This window comes from Strix aluco, chromosome 3, assembly GCF_031877795.1.
Source record: "Strix aluco isolate bStrAlu1 chromosome 3, bStrAlu1.hap1, whole genome shotgun sequence".
NCBI classification, from domain to species: domain Eukaryota; kingdom Metazoa; phylum Chordata; class Aves; order Strigiformes; family Strigidae; genus Strix; species Strix aluco.
The window spans coordinates 50,982,177-51,002,637 of record NC_133933.1 but is presented as its reverse complement, the minus strand read 5'-3'; the positions used below and the strand labels follow the sequence as shown (position 1 = coordinate 51,002,637).

The window sequence follows — 20,461 nt, the reverse complement described above, 5'->3', positions numbered from 1 at the left end:
CTGTCTTGGCAGCAGGTTGAAAGCCACAATTCCTTTCCACCTCCGACTTCTCTGATTCTGTGAAATCCATAGATCTTTGGTGGCAAAGGCCCCAAAGAGCTTAAGGCTGTAACTAAGCAGCCCACTCAGGCCCCAGTTCAGTTAAGACACTTAAGTATATGCCTAAGAGTAGTCCTGTTGATTAAGGCTCTTTGATATGAACCTAAAGTGAATTAAGTATTTGATGAATAAGAAAGGGATTACTTAAGTTTACAGCAGGTCATGTGTTTGTCCACTTTGCTACCATGGCAGCTGCCTCAAATAACAAAATCTCTTGGGTCCTGAGTTAGCTGATGATCTTTCATGAAGAGAAAGAAGAGTTTTAATAGAAGAGCTTAATTTATCTCCATGTTATAACATATGCTGTCATGAAAAAAGTTGTATTTGTAGAACAACTTTTACATTTTTTAATCCATTTCACATTTTTACCACTGTTCACTGCTTGTGTTTATTCAGATTGATGCTCTCTGCTATGATGGGAGACAAAAAACATTCTTTAAATCCGCTCATCAAATACTGATAAAGTATAATCAGTGTTATTGCTTTCAGATACATAATTCTTTATGAAAAGGGTCAGAAAACTCTTACTGAAATGGCATTGCTGAAGAGCCTGCAGTTTATCTTTCAGTGAGTAAAACTGAGGGCGTTTCTACCACAGCAAGCAAAGTGTTCCCCTGAGAAGTTGTCACCCTAGATTTTTAAGGATTTAGATGGTTTTGTATCTTTTTCAATCCAAAATCTTGACATGACAGTGCTGGCAGTCCTAAAACCTTTGCCAGTTACAAACCTCCACACACAAATGGGCTTGGATATGCACCAGCCTGAAATTTTGTTTATTCACAAGTATTTATTTAGATGTGAATATCACTTGAAAAGATTTATCCAAGACACTGGAATTCATAAACACCTTGTTCCTAACTCTTCCTTCATCACACACTGATAAAACTCTTACCTACTAATATTAACTATATTGGCATCTCCCAGCTGCTGTTCACAAAGGTACCTTTTCACACTTTCAGTAGTGGAGACCAGCCTCTTCAAACCCATGTGAAATGATACTTGGACCAAGGAACTGAGGAGACCTTCCAGAAACACACTGTCCCCTTCAAAATGCCCTGCCAATATTGCTGTCTCTTCTAACAAGGGGCATCCAAATCAGGTGCCTTTGCTGGCTATGGGTGTAGCGGTTTGGCACAGGGAGGCAGTTTGTTAGGTGGACCTGTGCCAGGCCATTTTCAGCTTGAGAAACCTTTAGGTTTCCAGTGAGAAGCCAGTTTGCAGCTCCTGAAGAAATGCTGTCACATGTTTTTGGCAAAATTCACCATTTTTGAAGAGACCAGCTGTATTCCACAATGATCTCCAGATGCTTTTGAGGCACTAGTCCCTAGAAATGTACTGGGCCAGCCTGGTCCTGGAGCAACAGGAGCATAAAGCCTGCCCGAGGAGGAAGGGACACAGCTTCCAGCAGGACATGGCTGGCAGAAAGCTGACTGAATTATTTCTGTAGTTTGTTTATTGGGATATGGACAAAAGGGATGGGAGCCTATAAGTATCCTGCACCTGGAGCCAGGAGCAAGCAGTTGTGGCATCACCCTGTGGGTCTGGAAGGACAGCACTCGGGATGCCTTCCCATACTTACCAACCCCACTGCAGCGTGTCTGCGGAAAGCTTCCATCAGCCTGGTCTCATCCACTGCCAGAGAAAAGATCTAGAAATCCCGTATTTTTATGCAGGATCCCACTTTTACTCAGAAAAATGTGAAAAATTGAGTTGCATTTCTGGACCAAGAATCTCAGCTGTTGAAACCAGGTGCTATGGACAGATGAGAGTAGGGGCTTCAAAGAAATCTCTGTTTTGTGGAATGAACCACTTTCAGCTCCTGTAGGCTAGTATAGGATTTTTCTGCTCTGGTACACTCCAGGGGGACATCAAGGCCTTCTTTGCCAGAGCCCAGAGAATAACCTCATCCAAACTCCATACCCAAGCTGGGGGTCCTTCTAATAAGCAGCATCTGCACTGCTTTCTACAGCCACACTATGGAAGCAGGGATGTTTTGACAAGCCGTATCTTCCTTACCCCCTCTTCCCACCCTTGGACAGACACAAATCCATATCTTGAGGAAACTCACATACAAAGAAACACAAATAAATGCTGAATGAAATTCTCACTCGGAATTGGCCACCATCTCCATCATCAAGTTCCAAGATATAACCCTCCACCGGGTTGTGGCTCAAAGGTGGCATCCTCCAGGCCAACGTCACACTGTTGTTTCTGGTGCAACACTTCTCCAGCTGCAGTAATGGGACGGGTGGCACTGTAACAGGAACTGGGTACAGATTAGTGTAACTCTGCCCTACCCCCTTAGTCTGTGCTGCGAGCAGTATGGGGACCTCTCACCTCCTTCCCCTTGCAGGGGAGTCAATATCCGTTAGAAAGAGGGCCCATCCCCTTCCTTGAAACAAAAGGCAGTAAAAATGATGTAACAAAATGTCATTATTTGGTTAGACAAATCAGGTGGCTGAAATACATAAACAGCAACATATCTGGACATGCTTCTGGTGCCTCATAAGAACTACAGTCTGGAGACCTCACGTCTGGTTTCCTTCTCAGGGGTCACTGGCTGGAGGAGTTTTTTCTCAAGCTAGAGCACTTTGTCCCCATTGTCCCCAAAAGGAGAGAGGGAGCAACAGTGGCAGGGGGTGTTTCAGGCCATGGGGTGGCATGGCAGATGCAGTGCTGCCAGGAAAACCAGCTCATTGATGAAGAATTGGGTTATTAACCAGCAGAGCAGCCACTCCTCCCAGCACGGCAGTGAGATAGAGCCTGAACTCCATCGACAGCAGGAAAACATTTCTTCACAATAGGGTTGGTGGTTTTTTTATATCTAATCTAACATGTCCCCACCATTTTTCATCAAAACTACCTTGGATATGTGATCTTTATGGCAGCCATACTTAAAATAAACTGTTGAAGAAAATTTGTTCCATTTGAAAATTTTATGTAAATCCCTTGGTTCAGGTAGCAAAAGGAACTTCTGCACCACAGGAGACTACTTGTGGCTCTCTCCTCCCAGAAATTACAGGTGCGAAGTTATCTACCAACATGCCTTTTTAGTGACTCGCTCAGGAGAAACACCAAGAGACTGTTGACCAGACCAGCATCTTAAAAACAAAAATAAACAGAATAAAACATTCAGCCATGCCTCTGTGGGAAAGAAGCCTCCAGCACATCTTCTCTGCTAAACACAACTAAACTCCCACTGTTCACTCTTTGCTGGAAACTATAAAGTGAATATTCGGTCTTCTGGAGAGATCTGGCACGTATCTTACGCACTGTTGAAATCGCACAGTTTAAGTGGGATATAAGTGATGCATAAACCCTGCCTGGTCTTCTGCCCAAGGCTGAATTTCACCATTCAGGATCATTTCTGCAGAGCTCGACCGTGTCTTACAAGGAGCTGAGTGCTCTGAGAATTCATTGACTTAGCTCTTAACACTGTCAGTTTGCTCTTCTTTTATCTAGTCTGCTTTGAGCCTCTAGTTTATTTTCCTCCCTCTGTCTGCGTGAGAGCTAAGCCCTTGAGCCGTTCCTTTCGTCCTATTTTACCTCTCCAGATAAAAAAGGACTGTTCGCGTTTTGTGTACCAAGCAGTCTGTGGGAAAATGGACGCTACTGTGTGACGGGTCTAAGGCTTCACCCCCACTTTGGAAGTGACATGAAAGTCAACATCGCACTTGTGATAAACAGTGCAGAAGCTACCATGGCTTTCTGCTGGCATTATCCATCACCGCACTGAACACAGATGGTTGGTAGCCCAGAAGAATGACTGTGGTCTAAAACAAAAAAGCTTTATAAATTAGCTCTTGAAGGCTTTTCTGTGAAAAGAGAAGAAAAAGCCTTGTTCCTATTCCTTGATATTTAAGAATGATTCAGAGGGTGTCATAAATAAAAATCTTCCTGTTTTTTCACATGGAAAGTTCAGGCTTTTCTCTAGGAGACACTGTGTCTAGAGAAGTAACAGAAATGTGACAGGAGTCAAAAACCTGAAAACGAGTAATTCAGGGATAATGGGATTTTTTAAGTGAAACATTTTAAGTTTAGGGTTTTGTCTGCGTTTGTTAGCCTGGTTATTTCCAGTAATGAGTCTGGGAGAAGATAGGGCTGTATCAGCCATCCACACTCCTGCCACTTTAGCTAACCAGTTAGCCCTCCAGGAGGCATTCACTGGGTCCTCCCCACTTCTGAGACTTTCCCTGGCAAAACTGGATGAAATCCTAAATCCTGAAGTTTATAAAGTGTAAAATAGACAACACCCACTCACCTCTGAAAAACTGCTAACCTCTCCAACTCCCTGCAAAAATCTAGGAACACTGACAGGAGGTTTTCAGGGACTGTTCACATAATGCACAGTGTTGAAAAAAAAGAGTGGAATTTTTGGGGGAGGGTAAGTGTTTTACAAGTCCTTTTTAATTATGGAGACAAGAACGCCATCTGGGATTAGAATATGTTTTCATACAGTAAAGTGCTGATGCTCCCACTTCCTAGGGGCAGTATGAATTCTGGCCCTACATGTGAGAGTCACACATACTACGGGGAAGTGCCTGGGCTTCTTTACTGTGCCACTGGACATTTAAGTTTTTGTGCGTAATCCTTATCAGGCTCCAACTCCCTTTGGGTCAGCCTGTGGCCTGAACTGCACAAGCTACAGTAGCTGAAGGAGAGGTAAGAAGCTCCCACCAAGCAGCTCTGCAACTTTGCTGGATGACGCTCGCTGCGCCTGCCCTCCTGCCTCCTCCCCTGGACACAGGTGGGCAGAGATCTGCCTTGATCTCAGATTCCCTCTGAGAGCAGAAAAAGTGAACACTGGTTGTAAAAGTCATAGGAAAGTGCGAACTGAGTTGAATAATTGGGGCGCTGGGATTACTTCATAGTGAAGAGCAATGGGACAGGACTAAGAAAAGAAAAATATAGCCTGTGTCAGGAAAAAAAAAGAAGATTCAGATGTTAAATTACAGTGTTGTTCCACTTCTTGTTCAACTTAAAGGCCTCTAGAGAGTTTTTAAAGGAAAATATTAAAAATATAAAGGGAGAAATGATACTGCATTGGCACAGCAAGATCTATTAATGAGTCTGAATGATGTCCTGCTATTTTAAAAGTGCTCCATGCAGGTCACACTAAGCTGAAAAATGTGATACTGATGTCTCATGTCAACTCAGCAGTTTCAAGAATGCATTGCTCAATGTATCTCACAGCTGATCTCCTCTCAGAGTAGAGTAGAGCTGATCTAAGATGTTGCCTGTTATTTGTCCTCTTGACAAGCAAGTTGTGAAATGATGCCCTCCACCTTCCCAGATTAATTTTTAAAGGACTAAATGCAGTGAAAGAATGGGACCCTCAGAAACATGAAAACTCTGACCTCCTCCAAAACTGCGGTATGGTCCCATAATAGCCTGAGTCGCTGCTGTAGCAAGTGCTCTACAGTCTTTTCGAGAGAGAAGGAAAGACCACAAGCAAAGACCTGGGTCCATGACACAGAGCAGACAGAACCAGAGACAAAGCCTATGATGAAACAGTTGCTCTTTCATTATCAGGGCTGTGCAGTTCATGGCTGGAGAAGCAGAGATTTGTGGCAGGAGATGTGTCTGGGGAATCTTCATGTACTGGTTTTCAGAAGAGGGAAGGAGTCATTCCTGACAATGAGAAGGGCATATGAGTATTTGGAGGTGGTACAGAAAAGTAGACAGTAGCTATAGTTTTTCCTTTTTTGTACCTAGTCTCCATTTTACAACAAACCAAGATCGCATGAGAGTTCCAGCTGACTGAACAAAACAAACCTGGAACACATATTTTCCTGTGCCCATAGCTTGAACTGAGGAATTGTGATGTACACATTGAGCCAGTCATCAAAGAGGACGGGAATTTTGTACCAAGGCACTCAGAAAAAGCAATAGAGAGAAGAAAACATGAACAGAGGAAAGGGATCTGGGAAAGCTCAAAACTCCAGCAATTACTAGAGCTGTGTGTGTCTCAGCAGGTCAGCTAGCCTGGGGAGCACGGGACTCTTGCCAAAGGGCTCTCAGTGAGACCCTTTGGTCAACATGACTGTTTAAGCATTACTTCTGCACCTATAATTTGTTACCAAATTGCTTTTTCTTTCTGCAGAAAGAAAAAAACAACCCCTGATCTTTATTTCTTGAGATGAGGTTTAGATATGGGCTTACAGAGAGTCCACCAGTAAGGTACATGAACAAGTCATCAAAGCAAATGTAATGTGATTTGTTCTCATTTTCATTCTTCTTTGTCTAACACAGTGAATCAATGTTTACTTACAAGCGTGCTTTCACTCTAAATGACCCATGCAAGCTCACTGAGGTTGAATGAGGCCAGAGTTTGAAAAAAAAAATAGAAATTCAGTCATGCACTAAGCATCGATAACAATAGCACAGACCTTACATAGCAAAGCTTTTGGAACAAAACAACTTGCAGTTGGAAAAGCCATGCTGGCCCTATTCTCCTAGGTTTCCCCAAAACTCCCTTTACAGATTGTCTCTGATGTCTTTAATGCATCTACACTTGTCAGATCAATCAATATAGTGACTTAATAACACTCCCCTCAACAATGACATTTGGCAAAGATTGATGACTTGTTGGTGCACTGGGGTAGGTAGAATTGGAGAGAGGAGCAGATGTGAAGAGACACGTAGATTTTTCTTTGTGAAATTGGAGGCTCAGAAATATACAAGTTCTGACGGTGATAAAGAGCAAAACATCGCCCTGCAACACCAGCTTCCCCTCACAGTCAGCAAAGCGATGTTCCCAGTAAGTCTGGGTGCTTGCTGCTGAAAGGCTGAGCTGCTTACTCTGTGGTACCTGTATTTCTAGATGCAAGACCACTATGCATGAGAAGATAATGCAGAGCTGGTTGAGGTTGTAGAGGTAAAATTTCAGAAAAAAAAAAAGCCAAAGTGTCAGACTGAGCAGTTCAAATGCAAATAGATTCACTGTCATAAACTGAAAAATGTAAGTATACCTCTATATACTAAACAATCCTCAATACCTATGAATGTTAGCTTGGGACCAGTCAGTGGCTTGTTCTGCTTGGGCACACAGAGGCACAAGAGGGAATAATGCCATTCCATATGCACCTTCAGGAATGGTGGCCAGGTTAACACCATTTCCACCACTCTTTGCATTGTGTGCATATGGTCATGCTAGCTGTGCTGACCAACCTGATGGGACATGCAACAGGCAGTTCCTGGTCAAGGCCAAGACAGCTCAAGGAAAAGCCTTTCCTGAGGGCGAACTGTTAAGGTGCCTCTGGGGAGCAAAGCCCGAGGGTGTTCATAAGCCCTGCGCAGGTTTGGGCAGAAGCAGTCCTGTCCTCTTCTCTGCTCCTCAGACTGTGTCTGGCTCAGTAGCAGAGCTTCACTGTGATAGTATGATAAGTGAGAGTGTAGCAGACAGGAGTATCTTTTATAAAGCTCCAGTGAATCTGGCTCAATTAAAGTCTCATAAGTCTTCAAGCTTAAAGCCAGATGAACATTCAAAAGTCAAATACCTAAGCTGCTCCCACCTCAAGTGACCTGTGGTTTAATTAGCAATCTAAGTGGATAGTTTAGCTACATTTTTTATATGTTTGGGAAGGAGAGTGGTGGAAGATTAGTATTAAGGATATTTAACAATAAATATGGCCAGCATTAAATATAAACTGATTTAAAAAGACTAGTGCAGAAGTGGAGGAGTTATATCAGTGATACTCTTTCTCCCTTGACTCTGCTTTCCTGGATGTCAACATTTCAAATGATCAGTTCACAGGTGTTTTTTCAGTAACTTTAACATAGCCCGATTATGCCAAGATGCAAACCATTCCTAGGAGGCAGATTTTGGCCTTTATCTGTTTATCCATTGTTTCTCCACATATTTATCTGCCAAATTATCCACCCTAATTACTTCATCTTGGGTCTCTTACGCTCAGAATTAGGCCCAGAGAGAACAGATAAACCGAACAGAAATCTTTATGCTTGCTTGGAGTCAAAAAAAAAGCACATCCGACATCACGACATGATTATCCTTAACTCATTCATTGACTTCTGGCAGCCTCCATCCTGTCACGCACATGTATAATTAAGGCTTGAATCACCAGTGAGGGAAGTTAATGGCATCATTCCCAGGGACCACAATGGCCTTCAAATCTAGCCGGTCTATGGATCTATCTAATTCTGATGCAGTTCTCATCCTGCTCCATATAAACCAAGCTCATTACAAGCGCATGATGTTAATTATTTTTTTTTGCCAATGGCATCTACTGTTCATCAGCTTCTGCTTTTAAATACTTTTTTAAACGTCCTTTCCCTTTAGTGTGCCCCTCAGAATTATTCAGACACCTGGAAACAAGGAAGGGTATAGTTATGGAGCTACTTTCCCCTTGTGAATCTCTGCCTCACAATTTTTTTTTAAGCTGGGCACTGTTCGCAGCACAGTTCAGATACAAGTCAAAGGGGTTTTTTTTTCCCCTATTCAAGAAGATGGGGGGGGGATATTTATTTTCTACTTTAGCTGCTCTTGACAAGATAGGGGTAATTGGTATTTTGAATTAACCATGTTAAATCTAGGAATGCTGTAAAATGGCATAAAGTTTCGTGCAGCTAATGTCTTTTTAATATAAGATAGCCCTACTCTGAAGAATTTATCTTTTCAAATTTTTAACTGTACCTGGTATCTCTGTCTGAGCTTGTTCAGGTCACTGCATGTGAGGTGAGCCCACCTTTCTAGGAAACACCGAGTAATCTGAATTTGCTTGAAAACCTTTTAAAACTATCCAGTAACTTCAAGTCATTCCTCTTTCCTCCCTCTGTGTCCCTGTCCCTCCCAGCACTGTTTCAAGACATGCACAAAAACCAGAAAAAAGAAAATCATAAAAGCTCACCCCTACATTTCATCTGAATAAAATCCAGCTGGTGAATCGACTGAAGTAATGGTTCGCTATCCAGAGTCAAGTCAAACTCAGCAGACACTTTTGGCTCCAAGGCTCCTTTGACCCACTGTTCCTGAGATACCTGAACACGCTTGATTAAAGCATCCGAAATCTGAAAGAGAGTATGAGGCTCATAATGAAATGGCAAATGCACACATTGAAAGTGACAGAATGCCTGTGAGATACAGCACAAAGAAAGCAGGAATATGACAGCACAACAGCTGAGATAGGATCTGGCTGTTTTGGCGTGAGGTCCATTTATGTTGCATCCTTTCATCTTGTCTTTTCAAAACAAACCTCATCTTAGGGTAGGGAAGTAAAAATTGCATTTATAAAGCCTGTTAAGATTATGTTACATATCATGCCTCTGAATGCCACATACACTTCTGCACTCTGTTCTCTGATCTGCACAGTCTAGTTTTGCTCTCCTGTTTAAAAAGCAATTGCACAAAGAGAGGCTTAAATGTTAGAGGGTCTCTCCATTCAGCGGAGCTGATTCAGTGGATGAAAGCAAAAAAGAATAAGAAAGTCAAATGGAAAGGAAGGTATATATTTCTCACAGTGAGGGTGCTAAGTTGTCAGATAGATTTTTGAAGAATATGATGGATTTTCTATCATTACATCAAAACTGAATTTCATTTTTAAAGCTTTGCTCTAGCTCAGCCCACAGACAATTAGGCCAAAAGTCAGACTAAGATGATTGCAACGGACTCTTCCGAAAGTGAAATCCTGGTTCTGTGGAAATCAATTAATTCAACTGTCCTTGAGTTCAGCGAAGCTGCCATTTGTATATCTGGAGTCCCTCTCAGTGAGCTTCCTGTAAGTCACAAGGAGCAGAATTTTCTTCTGGATAGGTCAGAGAGAGTTTTTCTTTACTGCAGGAGTTCAGGTACCTTTCTTCATTACTGTTACTGGAAGACACTCTTGCCTGAGCCCCTGCATCAACAGCTCCTAATCAGCCTGTGCAGTAAGTAGAGGAGCATCTCATAGCCTTCCTACAACCTTGCAGTGACTTACTGGAATGCTGGATCCCTTGGCTGTGTTTCAATGTCCTGGCTGCAAGAGTAGCTGCTCTAAGTAATGCAGTGCCTCAGTTCTTGCTGGTTGCCTTGAAAGCATCATTAGATAAACCAGGAAAAGGTAAAAACAAAAGTATTTTTTTATAAAAGGTGACTGCAAAGAATGAAGCCACAAAGGTTACAGGAAAAGTAAGCTGAAATGAAAACGAAGCATGTATCTTGATAGCATGCAGATAAGACCTAAAGACCTTTAATTTGTCCTGCAGTATCCAACAGACAGCCTGCTAAAATCTGTGTAGTCTTGAGATTAACGTACACCACATATTCCCCACTCTTGCTTGAGACCTGCCATGACCATAACAATCAATCTGGAGTGTTAATAGGTTTAAGGTGGCTAATTCTCATCATGTTTTTTAGGGATGCTGTGACAGCCCCCTGACACTCATGTATTCACGTGTGCAGGGTGCCCTGTTCGGCTGACAGCCACGTGCAGATCATTTTGTTTGATGTGCCTTTCTTAGGCAATTAATAAGGCAACAAAACTAACACAGCAAAATAAAATAATTAATAAAAATAGCAGAATTAATTGGGCAAAATAATTAATTGGATAATAAAACTGTTACGTTTTGTCTCATCAACAGACACTTTCACTGCTTGCACCTAAGAAACAATATTCTGCAAATTAAGGTGATTGTTGGCGAGGCCATGTTCTGCAAAGAGGGGGTACCTGGATCCTCCAGCTACAAGATAGGTCTTGTAGCCCAGTGTGGTGCAACAACCCCAGTGAAGTAAAGCTACACGCAAGCCCTTAAGGCTGGATTTTCTCACAGGGGAGATGTTGAAAGGACTCTTTCATGTGGGAAAAAGTAATGCAAAGGGGAAAAGCGAAAAGGGGAGACGTACTACTCTGCTGAGTCATAGACCTTTCCAAATTGATCAGAGAGCTCTGTGAGGCCCTGTGTTGGGTTTCTCAGATGAGAATAAAATAATATCTTGCAGAAAGTCATCATTAACTGCATAGTATCTGTCTTCTGGCTCAGAATGAAGGGCTGGCAAGAGGAAAGATGTCAGCAGTCAGGGAAGTGGCGTGACCACTAACTCCACATCTTGGTCAGAGTGCGGCTGTTCAAAGCCATCCCTTCGCTGGGACATTCATGCAGCCACCAGGCTATCTGAGCTTTTAGACAATGTTAACAAGAGTTAAGATGAACCTGCCTCAGAGGTGGAAGACCCTAATTAGTAAAGCTGACCATTTTTAGATTTAATTTTAATGTCTTTTCGGTTTTTTCCCCAGAATATTTGAAAGAAAAGTACCTGTAAAAACCCAGAGGGATCATTTTCTTTGATAACTTCTAGGCAGTACTCCATAAGCCCCGTTGACTGGCGTAGCTTTAGTGTACAGTGATTTATCTGGTCCCAAACAACCTGGAAAACAAGCATCAGTACAGATCTGATGACTGCCTCAGCTGACAGTGAATTGTATAAGATTATTTCAGAAGAAACAACGAATGGAAGAGTGTGTTAAAGCTATGCTTAATTTATCTGCCATATGGCCATTGCCATATCTCCATCAGCTACACTCACTTGCGCTGTATTGCAAATACCGATAATTAGCCTGGCAAAATGTTGTGCACAGGGAATCTCAATTTTCAGAGCAGATTAATTGCTCAAAGATCAGGCTTGAGGAACATGTTTCTACATTTGCAGTATTCACATGTACAATCACACTTCCACTAAAATCTGAGCTTTTAAGAAATCGTTCACTTAAAAGGCAAATATTACAGAGGATAACTGCAGGACTGTTTTTTTGCAGATTATACTCTACCTTTCTCTTCATAATTCACCATTGATCTTGCTCTGTTTAAGAATGCATTGCTGGGATTAAGAAATAAAAAAGCTGCATCTCATTTTTTCAGATTTTGGACTTGATTCTGCTGCCACATGGCTGTAGACTAGGCCTAATTGCACCGTGCTCGACAGCGCAACTCCCATGGTACAACAGCCTAACAGGAGTAAACTGCAGGATTAGCTGTGCTCTTAGCAGTATGTCCTAAGTGTTGGTTCTTGTTAAGCATGGGGAGTTTTAAATGCTGATCTCAGGTAGATTTTATTAATTGTTTGCCATGTTAGATACTTCAATTTTTTCTTCTGTCTTAGATACTATTAATGTTACTGGCACTACAATACTTCAAAATCACATATGCAATACAACATTTCAAGAAATGTGTCTATTTAAACATTTGTTCAAGCATTTATAGCTTTCCTCTCCCCACCCCCCTTTACTGCATTTCTTTAATATCTTTTGAGTGGCACATGGATTTCTGGAGGTGACTTGCCTGAATTTCAAAGGTTTGAAGAGACACCAAAATCCCAACATTTTACTTGGGCAGAAGGTTCCAGAATCCAAACCACACACAGGTTTCACTGGTAAGCACCTCTCAAAAGATAGTCCCAAACCATCAGATAAATAAAGACTGATGGTCTGATGATCTTCAAGGTCCTTTCCAACCTAGAGGATTCTGTGATTCAACAAACTACTGAATCATATGGCTCATTTTAAGTGTATAAGCACAGTTCCACTAAATCACTGAACAAGAACCTGCTAAAGTACTTTAGGATTTGGTCACTAGGAATTTTCATGGTGTAAAGGGCTGGGGACTTGACAAAATGCACAGTAACACCAGGTATCAGCAGCTGTGCTCAGCTGATGAGAGTTGTGCTCACCTTCAGCTTGTGCTCACGTTCTTTGGTCACTTTTGTGAGCAGTTTTGCCTTTTGTCGCGTTAACGCATCAACCAAGGCATCACACTGAGCGACAAGACAGGCTTCATAATCCAACCCGTTCTCCTAGAAGAAGGTGAGAGTCATACTCATCAAAGAAAGCATATTTTACATCTTAAGCTATTGCTCATTCTTACCTGTTTTTCTATTCAGGAAAGAATTCTTTTCAAGACCTCGGCATTTCTGCTGCCCTTCTGATTTCATTATAGCTGTATCAGCAATAGCTGCATGCTATAAAACAAACAGTAAGATGCTATGCCACAAATGGGCTTATTTAAAACTTCGATTTATGGGCACTTTCTGAATAACAGATGTAGTACAACATAATGTAAAAGCTAAACCTAACATACACAGTGTATACGTATACATAAGAGGGTTCTGCTCCATCCTGTTTTAATTATCCCACTGTAGCAGCTTTGAAATCACTGGCTCTACACCATGGCAATTAGAACAGAATTATGGACCTGAATCTGGTCTAGAGGCTTATTACAAGGAAATTAATCAGGTACAAAGCCCTGAGATTTGTGTATTGTTTCAAGTCTTTTTTTAAAAATCGCTAGCAGTTGGTAGTGGAGACATGTATTTGATTAGCTTAAAAAAACCCAACAAACATGGTCAGTTTGCATTCATGTTGTGGTAAAACTCTCTGCTAAGCAGAGGCCAGCATCTGAGGAACACAACACTGAGCCTTGAGTAGGTCCGGGGTATCACTCAGTGTTACATAAACCCTGTGCTCTCAATGGGGAATCAACCATGCTACCACAGAATCCCATGCAGATGTAGAAATCTGAGTAGATGGTACTACAAGGTCCTGAGCTGCCCCTCCTCCCAGGGATGGCTTTCTCTGGCTGTGGAACAATGCTGCAGCACCCACTAAAAGGGAAGCTCTCCCTCGCTTCCTCTGCTCATGAGAAAGCTGTCAAGGTCCTCTTTCAAGGAGATGTTCAGTTGTCCTATCCGCTTTCCTCCCAAATACCCAAATGAAAAAAAAAAAAAAGCATTAAATGTGAAAAGATTTTAAACACATGCTGAAGAAGAAGCATCTCTGTGGCAAGCCATCACACGCCCCTAACTCATTACTCGTTACATGTTTTTCTCTTCTGTTCATTTGCTTTGTCTTCATTCTCTTGAGAGCAAAATTTTCAGGACTGTTGCCTTCCCTCACTGCAATCCATGCATCCTGTCCTCCAGCTCAGGGACACAGGGTCACTGTTTTCTGAGAGGCCCCTGCCGCAATCCTAGACCTGCCACCAAGATGGGTTGGGGGAGAGACACCAGACGGCTCAGTTACTGTTCACAGGTTTGTCTTAGACTCTTCCTGTTTGCATCTCTCCCTCCTCGGCTTATATCACACCCAACTCCCCCTTAAGCCCATTTCCATCCAGCTATTCTTGAAGTGCTGGTCTGTGTACAGAGCCTGAATCAGCCGATGGCTGCAGTGCATCATTTCTCTCCTCATTTTCTGTTCACACATCAAACAGGGTGTTTGGCGATATGCCTCTTTCAAGTGAGAAAGGATGAAATTGTTACAGCAGATGGGAAAATCTGAAAATCAGATAATGACAGCAACAAGGAGGAGCAAGGAAGCAACAGGGGCAATGAGGAACAGGCAGTTTCTGGAAAGAAGAGACCAAGAAATTTAAAAGTGACCTCAGAAAGGAGAATGGAAGGAAAAAAGAGGGGGAAACAACAAATCTGCAAAACAGGGAAAAGAAAAGTAGATAATGAATTTGCAAACTGCCCCAAGCAAGATAGAAGTACAGCTCCTGGTAGCTCTGGCAAACTCAGAGAGGAGAGAAAAAGTGCAGATGGCTGCCTGGTCTGCTGTGCATTGAGACAGGATAATAAAATGTACATATTATTTACACTCCTTTGTGTAAACACACATTTTAAAGACATTTTTGCTGAGGGGTAAATGTTGGTACGTGTGTGTGGCAGCCATCATAATACTCCTATTAGAAATAACCTGCTCTGAGATACATGGTTCTGGGTATAAATCTATGTACAAAGGCTACATCTATTCCCCCCCAAATAACAGTCCAAGATCTGTTTTATTGGACCAGATACCAAAAGGCACAGATCAGCTCATGACACATCTAAACCCTTTCCCCTCAAATAGTGTGGCTGTACCAAACCTGCCTACCAGGAGTATTCCTTGGTACATGCTATCATCAAATGCTGCTTGAGCATCACCTGGGAAGACTGCAATTTCTCATGGGAGAAAACCATGCCTGGGAGCTCATTAAGGGTTAAAGTGTGTGGGTGATCATCTCAGAGCTGTGCCCTAGCCTTGTTTTACTTAGAAATACATTATACATGGGGCTATATACATATATTAAATACAGGGCTGATTAGCCCTCCTCTTTTGGTTTGCTGAAATTTGATGTCCTCACTCAGACTCAAGATGGAGACTAGCTCAACGTATGAGGGTCAGATCCAGCTTTGTGCCCAGACATGCCTAAATGTTACAGGGCGGCTGCTGGATACAGTTTCATCCTCTGAGTTCTCCTCTAGCATTTTAAGCAACGAGCAGCATGAAATAAATGGCTAGGTCTTTTGATCTAATTGTAGCAGCTCCCTTACGCAGAGCAATTTGGCAGTGATTTTATTGAAACACACTGAAGAATTTTACAGCATAGTCATAAACAGTCATAATAGGCCACCTTTAGGTTTCAGGAGGGAAAAATACATTTTTAATGGAGCTAGGTGACTCAAAAAAAGACTAGTGATAGACTACTGTTTTGGATGAGTTATCCCATCCTAAAATAGCTGTTCATATCTGTAGGAAGAACTGCTTTCTTGAGGTGCCTGTCCTTCTCCTTGAACAATGAAAGAAGCCTAAATGACTAGGTTAGATGAGCTACATAACTTTTAAATAGGTAAAGTCAGCTGAGAGAAACCTCACATTGTGTCCAAAACATGGCATGTGACAGATGCCAGTCAGTGCCTTTGAACTGGTTACTTTCAGTTAGATGTGGGGTTTTTTTGCCAGTTCCTCAGTCTTGGTTTGTTCCCTTCCCCTTGTGGTGAAAGAAGACTGTGAGGGTGGGTAGCTACGCTGTCCTGTGGCAACCTGAGAGCTTGGGTAGCCTTTGAGGTATGAATTCATCATCTGGAGTATTCAGTGGAATATTTTAATGATTAAATTCTAAACTAAATACAGATATTTGAACTTCTGCTTTGGCTTTCTGTTACTAGCAAGCACAGGACTTGGTTGCTGATAAGCAAGTAGCAGAGCGGTCATACTGTAGAGAAGATGATGTATATCCATGCCACAGAAAACCCACCACCGCAGAGCACCGCTGCTGCGGATAACAAGCATTTCCTCCTGGGCACTGTGAAGCTCAAACTACGGCAGCACATTTCCAGCCACACTCTGCAGGGTAAGAAGGACCTTGCGGATCATCTGACCTCCAGCACTGACGAGCCTAAATTTAGTTGAAAATAGGACTTGTTTTGTTTTGGGTTTGTGCCCTCAATTACTGTACCCACCATGAGCCCTTTTCTGACTATTAAACTGGTCAATTACAGGCACGAAAATATCTTCTGCTTCAATAAACAACCACATTGATTTAGCAACAGTTTCTTCTTCTTCTTTTTTTTGATTTCCTACAAATACTCTAATAAACAGGTTGACTGGATTTTGTCCAGAAACTAGTATATTTTTAGAAAATGTAAGGTGAAAAACAAGTAGTACATTTTGAATGTGTTAAAATGAGAACTTATCCTAAATGCCCAATTCAAGCAATTGCAGTCAGGAAGGAGCCCCACAGCATGACTGATGGATTCAATCAAATACTAATCAACACAGCTCAGATGTCCGGTATTGAGTATCAGCTTCTTGCAATAAACAGCAAACAATCTAGAAGCTAAGAGGGGCTTGCAGGCATTATTGGATGAATAATTTTGCCTAGCAAATCCATTCAAGAAAGGTTAGATGATTCCGGGAAAGATGAGAATAGCACAGCAGACAAGTCATCAAATAAATTATTCACTCAGTTCTATTGATTACTGTATTATCAAAACAGCTAATATTCTACAGTTACCTGGATCTGCTGCAATAAATTTTTCAGCTGAACCAAAAATTCTTTAGCTTCCTTTGCTTTATCTGAAACACCGTTTAAAGCCTGAGACAGCTGTGCCTGCAAGAAAAAAAAAAAAGGTGGGGAAAAAAAAAGGAAAAATTAGAGATAAAATGCAAATGTGTTTCTTACTAATCCTTGGGTTTGATGATTAATAATGTGCTAAAAGGCTTACTTGCCATTGCATGTATTCTTACAAGGACAGAGTGTTTGTGCTAGAAAAGAACAGTTAAGACTTTAATTGTAATAAGATTTAATAAAGGTGAAATATGCATGTGGGGGCAGTCAAGTATTGTGTCTGCACATTCCACTTTATTGCAGTGACTGGGTAAGTCAAAATACCTTTTTATAAGACAGCTACCCACATATATAAGGAGATAATAGTCTTACACTAACACAGTAGCATCTGTCATGCTGAAAAATCCCCAAGTGCTTTCCAAAATGCCACTTTTTTTTTAATCAAAGTCTGAATTCTTTATAAATGTGGTAGATCCTACCAAACCTGAGATACACTGGGACTTCAAAGACAAGTCTGCATTTTCAGACTTCACAGTACTGTCCCTTTGGGGCTTCAGTTTTTTGTGCTCCAACCCAACAGAAGAGTGAGTATTTCTGGAAAAGCTGGAAAAAACCCTTCTAACTTTTTGACTGGTGAGACATATGGAATATGTCTTTTGCAAGTCCACACTGAAGACCTAACCTCCCCTCTTCTCAGCTGGCACCTGAGATCACTGAATCAAACTGGAGGCTTCTTGATGGATTTCCAGGATGGGAAAGAAATGGCAGTTCTGCCCCTGGCAGACCCAGAACTGCCATGGTCTGAACGGAGCAGCCCCGGTGCAGCTTCCCTGGAAGCCTGGCTGGGATTACAGAAACTGTGTTGCTCTGCTTGTCAGCCCATGGCAATCCCTGATCCAGCATTACTGCTCTGTGCAGACATAATGCAGAGTGACCGGATAGGTCCCATCATGAGTGTCCTGCAGGTTAGACATTCTCTTCATGGGTCTACCCCTCAGGCAGACTTGGCATCTACCAGACTGCCAATGCCCAGTTAATTATCCTCACCAAACAGATACAACAACATTTCCAACAGGAAATGGAAGATGAAGTATCTTTGCTAAGATCAGGTTTTCAGAAGGTTGCTGTCTCTTGTTTCCTTAGGACTACAGTGTGCCTTGAGACAGAGCCTTGTATGTCAGGAGGCACAAAGGTTATGTGCCCCTAAGAGGAGACCTAATTGAAATTCAGTAAGTCACCACTCATTCTCTGCTTCCCTCTTGCTCCTAGAGGGAAGTAAATTACTCCATCCCTGAAAAGGGCACAGCTCACTTCTTCAGGGTGTCAAAGTCTTGAGTTTACCTCCCACTTGCATGTCTCCTACTCACGCTCCACTTGTGCTTGCTCACTCTCACAGGACAGCAAAGAGCAGACCCTGGTAGTTCCCTGTGGGCACTTCACAGTCCAGCTCTGAGGCAGGCAGCCCACGGGCAGAGCCACTGCCTAACCCCACACGGCTCTGCGGGGAGTGTGTACAAACCCGACTGGGAGCTGGGACTGAATTATAGAGAAAGAAACCATCCTAGGTTTTTTTCCTCATATTCACACAAACTTTTTCCTTTTAGCCCAGTTGTAGGTATTACATTAGCGCAAAATTTGAAAATATAATGTGCTTTACCACAACTCATTTGTAACAAAGGTAATGGGAAGACACATTACTGTGTGTGTTTCTCAATATTTGAATATTTTAGCATTCTCTTTTACAAACTCTTGTCGCTGCACAAAAATTTAAAGCGATGATGTTTGATATGAATGCTACTTGAGGTCACAGAAGCAAACTCCAGGTCCTTGAAAAGGTCCTTATTTTCTGCCAGATCAGACAGTCAGGACTTCCGATCAGCTCTCCACATGCTGATCACAGTTGCCAGAGTTTAAAGCCCACTCTTTTTGATTGCACTTTCTGCTCCATCCACAAGCCTTTGGTTTGTCAAGCTGACGCAGGACAAGGTGGAAGCGGCACACAACCAAGCAGCTGAGGTGGAACTGAGAAAGAAATAGGTGGCAAAAGCACAGTATCCTCTGCCACTGACTGGCCCGACCAAATTGTCCCAGGGAGGCAAGGGCTCCTTTCTTTCAAATCAAAACCAGTGGTTGGTCCCAACAAAAGTAAAACTTCCACTTTTCCAACATCTGCCCTGGCTCTCAAATCATCGCAAAGTGCATTTAACCAGATAAGAAGAGCCAAAAGCTATATGCAGGCATCTCAGCAGCCATAGAAAACTGAATCACTGCAGACGAATTGTAACCAGCATACAGCATATGTACCGACAGCAATTAGCACAGTCACTCCTGGCTCCCGCCATGCTCCCATCGCAAAGAGCTGCAATAGAAACTCAACAACGTCATTGTTGAAATGGCTCATAAGCGAATTGCTGTGTTCATTAAAACCTGTGGTTGCATTAACGCAACGGCAGCGTGAAGCCGAGAAGAAGACCAGATCTCCATTTGTGAAACCCACTTAGAGATAATAGCCTTGTTTTTCCAGGCATTTGTAAAAGATACCTTACAAAGCAGTGGAATTTAGTCATGCATTTCCCATTAAAATCAAATGGAGCTACATGACTAAGCCCTCAGTAAACCAACCAAGCCATAAAAAATGCCCTGTACGCTCAGAGCAATCTTTCATGCTGCAGAAATACTTACTAGAATCCAAACTGAATGTTACAAGCTCCACTGACTGTGACACTTAATAACTCCTGACAAACAGTATTCTACCTGGTGTTATCTTTACTTTAATGCCTGGTCTTGCAACCAATAATGTGGATGCTGGAGATGGATAGCAAGTTTCTACTTCAATCAAATACAGGAACAGAGAGATAACCAGGGTGAGTAATTAAACCCTGATGGGCATGGAAGACCGATACTTCCTTCAATTTTAGAAAATGAACGAGATCATGCCCACGTCCTTTTTTTCAACCGAACAGTTCATGCTTATTTAACTTGTTTTCCCTCCATCTCTCTTTAGCAGCAGATTAACTATTGATTAGATAAGCTTGTCCTGGCACTGAATGCTGAAACAGCCCATGTGTTTTTGGGAACACAACTCTTTAGCCCAGCAAATAAAAGCAGGCATTTGGACTCCAACATTTGTCTTCAGCTGCCTGCCATCCTGTCATTCACAGACCTATCCAGCTGTGGCTTTTTTCAGCATTTCTCTCTCTATATATATACACACATATAACCATTTAGAATGGGCAGAGCTGAAATGTGTCCATCACTCCTCGTACTGGCAGGTCAAAAGGCCTACCAAGTTAAATCTGACAACAGTGTCACTGTTCTTGCTATGAAGACATAAAAGGACTTAACTTCGGCAGAAGACTTACACAGTTTTACTTAATAACCTTAAGCTGCTGGTCCATATGCACTTTTCATGAAAGAGAATATAATAAAGCCCAGCTAAATCAGTGGATTTTCACAGATTTATGTCATTGAGGCCCTGCTGTTATTTTACACCATTTTTAATTTCTCTGTAGGAGAAGTTACATACAGCAATGTAATGGGGAACCTG

General features: G+C 42.1%; 1 protein-coding gene across 4 annotated transcripts in view; it reads right to left on the bottom strand.

Moving 5' to 3' along the window:
- Positions 1 to 20,461, bottom strand: part of TRIM67 (tripartite motif containing 67) — a 40,793-nt gene that overhangs the window by 16,607 nt on the left and 3,725 nt on the right. For all 4 annotated transcript variants that reach the window (XR_012622499.1, XR_012622500.1, XM_074818521.1 and 1 more), the window contains exons 2-6: positions 16,861 to 16,956; positions 12,758 to 12,880; positions 11,348 to 11,458; positions 8,973 to 9,126; positions 2,208 to 2,365 (exon numbers count right to left, since the gene is read on the bottom strand). Coding sequence is in view for 2 of the 4 variants with exons in the window: in XM_074818521.1 (XP_074674622.1) it covers positions 2,208 to 2,365; positions 8,973 to 9,126; positions 11,348 to 11,458; positions 12,758 to 12,880; positions 16,861 to 16,956 (642 nt within the window). In the remaining 2 variants the exon portion in view is untranslated. The remainder of the gene's footprint in view (positions 1 to 2,207; positions 2,366 to 8,972; positions 9,127 to 11,347; positions 11,459 to 12,757; positions 12,881 to 16,860; positions 16,957 to 20,461) is intronic.